The following is a 7,569-nucleotide window of genomic DNA, read 5'->3' as shown; positions in this document are numbered from 1 at the left end:
AAAGGGCTTTTCCAATCGAGGCAATTTTGTGTGATTTTGTGTGTGGGGTGCCAGGGGGGTCCTTGGGGTGGGGGCTGGCTGGGCTGTGGTCCCCTTCTCTCCATGGTGAACATCTTCAGGCATGTCTGCTGCCTTGTGGCTGAGCTCAGCCCAGCCAAGCCTTGTCCCACGGGCTGGCATTGCTATCCGGGAACACCCCAAGAACTCAGTGACTGTGTTTCCCTGCAGGAGGGTGAGCAGGGCTGCTCTTTGCCCATGGCCATGTCATTGTTGCCACAGCTCTTCTGGAAAGGGTAGTGTGTCTCCTGACACCCCCCAGGTGTGCTGGGCACCAGCATGCTTTTGGAGGTAGCCCAGGTGCTTTGGGGATGGAGGAGGTGAGAGACCATCTTGCCTGGTACAAGCAAAGGGTCTTCTCACAGCTTGGATGGGCTGTGCCGGTGTGGTTGTGGCTGCCCTGATGCACCTCTCAGCACAGCTCCCATAATAAAAAATGACACCTTTAGGGCAATATTCTCTTTATTTTCAGCCTGGGTGTAAAGCCACCAGGATGCACCTGCTTTACTCCAAAAAATTAAACCCTCCCTTTTCAGACGGGAAGGGACACGGAGGAGGTGACGTGAAGCTGGGGCAGGAGGATGTCACCAGTCAGGGCTGGTGGCAGCAGTGCTGGTGGGTCATGCTCCTCTCTGGAAGTCAAAAGTTGGTGGAAGAAACCTCCATGCTTTACCTCCTGGATGAAGCTGGTGCTAGAAGGTTGGAGAGGCACTGTGTCCCCAGGATGAGGTCTAACCTCGCTCTGAGGGGGTGGGTGGTCAGGCTGAGCTGCCTCTATGTTTCTGTGTCCCCTCTGCTTTGTCATTGCTCCTCTTGGAGACCTCATCAAGCCACTGCTGAGATGCAGAGCTGCTCATCCTCATAGACGACAGCACCCTGTCCTTGCCCCACTCTCCCCTAGGTCAACAGTTGACCACTCGCGTGGGGACGAGGCGGACGCCTTCTCTTGTTCCCGCTGCACAAGCTCTTGGGCTAGGAGGAAACACAAGGTAAGAAAGGGCTCATTTCTCCTGCTGCTGAGGTGGGATGTGATGGCTGTCCCATCCCACCCCAGGGGAGCCACTGAAGGCCACCGGTACTGTCCCATGGTAACCGTGGTAGATGTCTGCTGAACAGCTACGCTGGGGACACCGTTACACCTACATCAGATACTAAAGCAAAAGAAAAGTGAGGCTTTGGGAGAGGGCCTGAAATCCATCTCTGATGTTGGAATACCCTGGAATGGATCTGTCTGTCCTTCTGCCTTGAGAGGTGTGACATGTTGCATTGACACCACGCACAGCTGTGGTTGTGACCCTTGAAGCTGCCAGGTATGGTGTAAGCTGGAGCAGCTGGGAGGCAAACCTTGTTGGCAAGCATGAGCAATGAAAGGGGTCAGCTTTGAGGGGGATAGAGAAGGTGTTTTCAGCCTTGAAGGAGAGGTTTGGGGCCCAGGGTTCACCTGCTTTGGCTTTCACAGAGCCATCACACAACTTACCTATGGCCATAAAGATATCGTTTACTTGGTGGTTGGATTTTGCAGATGTCTCCATGAACAGGAGGCCTTTGGTCCTTGCAAACTCTTCCCCCTCCTAGGTGAAGACAAGCAGAGTTATTCTCCCAGCCTTCTCTGGGGCTGTTTGTTTGGTTATGGTGGCATTTCATGGCAGGTCAAGAATCGTATGGTGACTTTGGAGATGTCTGAAAGCCTGTTAAATCCTCACTTTGCTAGGGCATATCCCAGTGCTTGCTGGTGAGGGGATGATGAGGGGGCCTGGGACCTCCCTGCCAGTGCTCACCTCAGTGGTGACTTCTCGCTCAGCAGCAAGGTCCGTCTTGTTTCCCACCAAAGCAATGACTATTTCATCAGGAAGGAACTCCTTCTCCAGGTCCCTCAGCCACAGCTTTGCTCTGTTGAGTGTTTCCTGGAGAGATTAAGATAAAAAAACCACTCAGTCGTCTGGTTTTGATTTAATCCCTTTGCCTTGGGTATAACAAAGTTGGATGGGTGGCACCAAATTGAAGGGGATGCCAGAGATGTGGTAGAGATTTGATTCCCTTCTCTCTCAGAGAAACAGGTCACTGGTCCTCAAACACCTTGAGGGATAAATCAGCCTTGGACAGGATGCACCCTTTCTCCATGGCAGCAGAAATTGCCCATGGGGTGGTGGGCCGGTCCTGCATGGGCAGGAAAAGCCCATGGCATGTCCCAGGTGGGATGTTCATCTTCTCAGGTACTGCTTGTGTACCACTTTCTGCTCCACCAAGGACAAATACCATCACCTGGGGACCCCTCTGCCCTGCCAGTACTGCTGCAGCATGGTGTTTTGGCATGGATGGGATCCGCATCCCCTGCCTTACCTTATTAGAGATGTCATAAACGAGGAGAGCAGCATGGGCACCCCGATAGTAGAGGTGGCAGACACTGTGGTACTTCTCCTGGCCTGCTGTGTCCCAGATCTCAAACTTGACAGTGGTTGACTCCAGGTTGAGTGTCTGTGTGAAGAAGGAGCCTGCAAGCAAGATGCAGGACACTTGTGTTTGCTTGTGGCAATGGCAGGGACCTTGGATCTGCTACTATAAGGTCAACTCCATCCTAAGGGCCTGTAACGATGCTGCAATAATTAAAACCAGGATGGGTTTCTCACCCTTCCTGGAAGCAGATTTGGGTGGAGACACACCAGTTTTAATGTCCAATGGCTCTGAGCTTTGCAGAATAGCCCCTGGGTAGAAAAGCTACCTCCACCTCGCTGGTGGGTCAGACATGAGGATAGGAATATCCACTGAAAAGGGGTCCCACTTGGAGGGGGGTGTCCCTCCCTGCTCCCAGGGAGCAGATGGCTGCTTGTGGATCAGCCAGAGCCAAGGCAGAGGGACAAGGGGAGCAGCTCCACAGTGCCTCACTCTTCTCCATTAGCTCTCCAGGGTCCAGGTGGTACCATGAGTGCCTGCTGTGCCTTCTTGGGGCCAAATGCAGGTCTATCATGTAAGATGAGCATCTATACTGTCTAGGTGCTGTCAAAGCTGTGCTGATGCTCTTCAGCTTGATCCCAGCAAGCGTGTTGGCTTGAGGGAGGTTACAGAGGGAGCAAGGCTCTCACAGCTCTCCAGATGGCTTTCATCACAGCATGGGGATGCACACGTCCTGCCTTTGGACATGGGCTCTTCAGCATGGGACCTGCAGGGGCATATGCTCTCCCCTTTCCTGGTGGGACAGTGTAGAGATTGCAGCCTGGCCAGGGCATGGGGTGTCTGGAGAAAGGAGGCATTGATCCAGCCTGTGATCAGTCTGTGCTGTGGGGGACCTGCCACAGCCAGCTGCCTCCTCCTGGGCTGTCCTGCCTGCCTGCACCCTAGCCCAAACCTCCCTGCTCCTGTGGGGAACTGAGGCTGGGGCAGCACATGTACAGGGGAGATTCTCCCAGGGTGTCCAAATAGCTGTGAGGGTCTGTCCTGGTGTGGAGCTGGGTCAGAGCTGGTTCTTTTCAGCAGCTGGAACAGCGCTGGGGTTTGGGTTCAGCTGGGATTTGTTAGGAGAGAAACACTGAGAACACACCGATGTTTTCAGTTGTTTCTGGAAGTTGAAGGACTTTGTGTTTTGCTGGTCTGCAAGTGCAAGATCTAGAGGGGTGAGGAATATTGCAATGGATCAACTCCATGGGCACTGGGCTCTACCAAGGGGCTGTTCCATCTCCTGTCCCCCATGGGCAGGAGATCCATGAGGGGCTCTTCCTCTCTTGCTCTCTCTGGCTTTCGCTCGGGCTCTGGCTCTCCCGGGATTGCGGTTTCGGTTTGGGGTTGTCGCTCCTGAGGGATCGTTCTCTGGGAAGGGGCTGGGCTAGCACAAGGTAGCACAGGACCAAGCACACAAAGGGCAGGTGGGCTGCACAGTTTGGACCCCGCATTTCAGACATTTCACTGCTCATCTGCCTCCAAAAAGCAACGTTAACCCAAACCCACGCAATTTGGCTGTGGCTTTGCTTACAGCCTGGTGCTGTGGGAAATGGGCTGGAGAGATCCGAAGGTGACAGTGACAGATGAGGTCTGGCTCTGGGGCAAGTGTATCCTGTTCAAAAGTGGGTCTGTGCTACTGTAGGATATACCAACCTGTTCTCCTGCATCCCACCCCGCTGCAAGGAAGCACATCAGGCCTGGTGTCTTGTCCAGAGCCATCAAGCTACTGAAGTCACTCACTCACATCCCACAGTTGGCAGCGACTCCTTGAAGTCATTCTTCACGTATCGGTAGGCAAGGCTTGACTTTCCCACTGATGTGCTCCCCAGCAGAACCACTTTGTAGATGTAGGTGGAATGAATCCCCTCCAGGGAGGTGCTCGGCGCTGTTTTCTGTGCCATGCCCTGCAAGGAAACCAACTCTGTTCAAAATGCATCTTCATGGATCCCAGGCCCATCAGATGAGCTTCCTCCATCAACTCCTGACTGGTGGCAGTGGGGCAGGCAGGGTTTAACCTCCAAATAGGCTAGAGTAAAATTGTTAATATTTTGAATCGAATTTAACACACCAAACCATCTGCCATTGTCAGTTATGACCAGAGGGTGGAGATCTTGAGGAAGAAACTTAGGCAAGAGGCCTCCTTGGATGAGGATAAGGAGAGTGGATTGGGTGCATCTCCTTTAAAAAGAGGACATGCTGGAGAAAGTTAACGGCAGAGGGGCATCACTTATGGGTTTGTCTTGCTCTTGAACATGCCTCCTTCCCCAAAGTCCTGGTGGAGAGCTTAGGCTGCTGTTCCACGCTTATTGTGGGTCCTGGTTAGGAGTTATACCAGGAGAGCCTACCTCAGGTTGGAGGTGAGCTTAGGTGTGGAGGTGACGCTGCTACCAGCTTGTTAAGGACACTGCCCAAGGGATAGCTGGGGACCTTAAGAGCTGCTGGGCTTTGTGGCAACACCACTTTGAGTCAGCGTGTTACTCACCAGGGTGAAGAAGCAGGAGTGAGAGGACCTGACTCGAGTACCCTTGAGGACAGCAGCACACAGAGCAGACAGCTCATGTTCCTGCACTGCTGATTAAGAAACCCAGGGCAGACCCAGCCTATGAATTCTCACGGCCTCATGACCGTTGCACCACAGAGTGTGACTCTGCATCACTCCGGGTGGAGCCACACTCCATGGTGACCCAGGATGGCAGGGGAGTATGGCCCAAAATACCAGGGCTCACCTCAAACCTGACTCGAAGAGAGCTGCTGTGGAGTATTGGCCGTACCCTGGGAAGAGGATGGTCGGTGTGAGCCCTCCTGGGTGGCACGTGTCTCCTTCTCAAGGAAGTGAAGCTGCCTCGCTGTCGGTGGGAGCTGTCAGCGCAGGGTGGCAAGTGATGCTGTCTTGCAGCTAGCCAGAGCTTTGCCCTGGCTCCTCCTCACAGAGCTCCTCCTCCAAAAACACTTGGCTCACATGGAGAGCTATACAGGAGAGAGGGAGGTTCATGCAAAGCTTGAAGCTGATGGGTCATGGGGTGTTGAACTGAGCAGGAGAGGGCGTGAGATGACCTTGCATGCACTTATCCAACCTCACACGCAGCAGCAAAGGGGAAATATAGAATCATAGAATCCCAGACTGGTTTGGGTTGGAAGGGACCTTAAAGATCATCCAGTTCCAACCCCTCTGCCAGTAGCAGGGACACCTTCCACTAGACCAGGTTGCTCAAAGCCTCATCCAGCCTGGCCTGCCCTTCAACACTCCCGGGGAGGACCAGCCACAGCTTCTCTGGGCAACCTGGGACACTGTCTGACCACCCTCACAGCAAAGAATTTCTTCCTAATATCTAATCTAAACCTCCCCTCTTTTGGTTTCAAGCTACCACCCCTTGTTCTGTCACTCCCTGCCCTTGGCCAAAGTCCCTCCCCAGCCTTCCTGGAGCCCCTTCAGGTACTGGGAGGCCACTAGAAGGTCTCCCTGGAGCCTTCTCTTCTCCAGTCTGAACAGCCCCAACTCTCTCAGCCTGTCCTCACAGCAGAGCTGCTCCAGCCCTCGCATCATCCTGGTGGCCTCCTCTGGACTCGTTCTAACTGGTCCATGTCTTTCTTGTGTTGGTGGCTCCAGAACTGGACGCAGCACTCCAGGTGGGGCCTCACGAGAGCAGAGTAGAGGGGGAGAATCCCCTCCATCGACCTGCTGGCCATGCTTTTCTTGATGCAGCCAGGATATGCCACCAGCAAGCCCATAACTGCTGTGTGTAGAGATGGGAACGTGCCTCCTATATAGAGCTGGTCTTTTAACACCCAAAGGCAGCAGAGGAGCCTTATGAAGGATGATGAAATGTTTGTGTCCTGACATTCTCACTGCTATTGTATGCCAGATGAAGAGCCTCCCATGCTGGGGTGAACACTACTGGTGTGGGGTGCATCCCTCCTCGTACTTTTGAAGAAAGCCCTGGTCAGCCAGAGAACAGGGACCTGCAAGACTTACAATGAAGATTTAGTGCAATTACTGCTACTTCTACCTGGGGCTCACGGGAGTTTGGCATGCAGAACTTGCAGGTGGGCAAGAAGAAATACCTTTTTATTATAAAGACTCCTAAGAGCAGCACTAGCAATGTAGTTCCCAGCCCAGGAAGGTCTCGGGGGCTCCCACATCTGACAAAAGCCTCTTGTTCCTGCACACTGCTATTCATTTTGCCTGTCTTCCCCTGCAATCTGGCAGGCTCCAGACCTTTAATTCTTCTCCTTTCCCTGAGCTGTTATCAAAGCAGACTGTCATTAAGAGCATTCCTCGGTACTGGCTGAACCCAGGTCTGTATCTTTAGATGAGGATTGTTTTTCTGCCTGGTGAGATGAGCTTTCATCCCCTTAAAACCAGGGGTAAAATCATCTCCTCCAGGTGGCACAGCCCAGTGATGAAGAGCAGGATTGCAGTCTGTGCAGAACAGCTAGTTAGGGGTGGGTTATATATTTTAAGAAGGAAAAAGCATGTCATAAAGGTGCTCCTTATTGTGTTAATTGCATAATTTGCCTCTTTGTAGGCATGGAAATTAGACTGCTATCCTTTCTGGGCAGTTCTGTTAGCTACTGCAGGTGATGAGCCATAAAACTCTACAGGGAAGCAAGAAGCTGCATGAAAAACACCCGAGATTGTCCCTCTTAAACTGAGTTTCTCATTATTTCACTCTGCTGCTCTGTTTAACCCTAGAAGATTCCACTGACCCTGTAACAAAGCTCACTTGAGAATTACTGATGTGGATGGAAATTTCCTCGCCAACTTTTCGTACGAGCAAACAACTGTGAGAGATGGGGAGTTCTGCCAAGGCTCATTTGAAACAATTTCTTTTCCGTGTTAAGAGGCAGAAAGTGAATCTCCCTTTCCACCTGAGGAGAACAGTAAGGAAGCAAAACAAGCGGCTTGGTTTTGATTCAATGGCAAATAGGATTTAGGGAGAACTGTTTTCATTTTCCTTTTTTTTTTTTTTTTTTTTTTTTGTTGAAGAAAAAGCGTATGGAGTAAAACCCTGTGCTCGCTGGCTAAGGGACTAGGGGAAAAGCCCTTCAGATATCTCACGTGGCTGGTAGTCACCCTTC

General features: G+C 52.3%; 1 protein-coding gene across 1 annotated transcript; it reads right to left on the bottom strand.

The window, feature by feature from the left end:
• Positions 1–916: 916 nt before the first annotated feature.
• Positions 917–4,391, bottom strand: RAB17 (RAB17, member RAS oncogene family). Its single transcript, XM_010162055.2, has 5 exons — positions 4,235–4,391; positions 2,398–2,549; positions 1,836–1,961; positions 1,535–1,628; positions 917–1,029 (listed from the first exon to the last, which is right to left on the bottom strand). The coding sequence occupies exons 1-5, from the start codon at positions 4,389–4,391 to the stop codon at positions 917–919; spliced, it is 642 nt and encodes a 213-aa protein (XP_010160357.2).
• Between the last annotated feature and the right edge of the window lie 3,178 nt (positions 4,392–7,569).

This window comes from Antrostomus carolinensis, unplaced genomic scaffold (genome assembly GCF_000700745.2).
Source record: "Antrostomus carolinensis isolate BGI_N321 unplaced genomic scaffold, ASM70074v2 scaffold53001, whole genome shotgun sequence".
In the NCBI taxonomy this organism is placed as follows: Eukaryota; Metazoa; Chordata; class Aves; order Caprimulgiformes; family Caprimulgidae; genus Antrostomus; species Antrostomus carolinensis.
The sequence above is the reverse complement of the archived record's forward strand: the minus strand, read 5'-3'. Positions and strand labels throughout refer to the sequence as shown.

What these genes read in the sequence shown, in the direction of transcription:
- RAB17 (XM_010162055.2), bottom strand. Translation starts at nt 4,391, where the DNA reads ATGGCACAGAAAACAGCGCCGAGCACCTCCCTGGAGGGGATTCATTCC. An exon ending in TTTATGACATCTCTAATAAG is followed by an intron (nt 1,962 to 2,397) that starts GTAAGGCAGGGG and finishes TAATCTCTCCAG; the next exon opens with GAAACACTCAACAGAGCAAA. An exon ending in AGCGAGAAGTCACCACTGAG is followed by an intron (nt 1,629 to 1,835) that starts GTGAGCACTGGC and finishes GTCTTCACCTAG; the next exon opens with GAGGGGGAAGAGTTTGCAAG.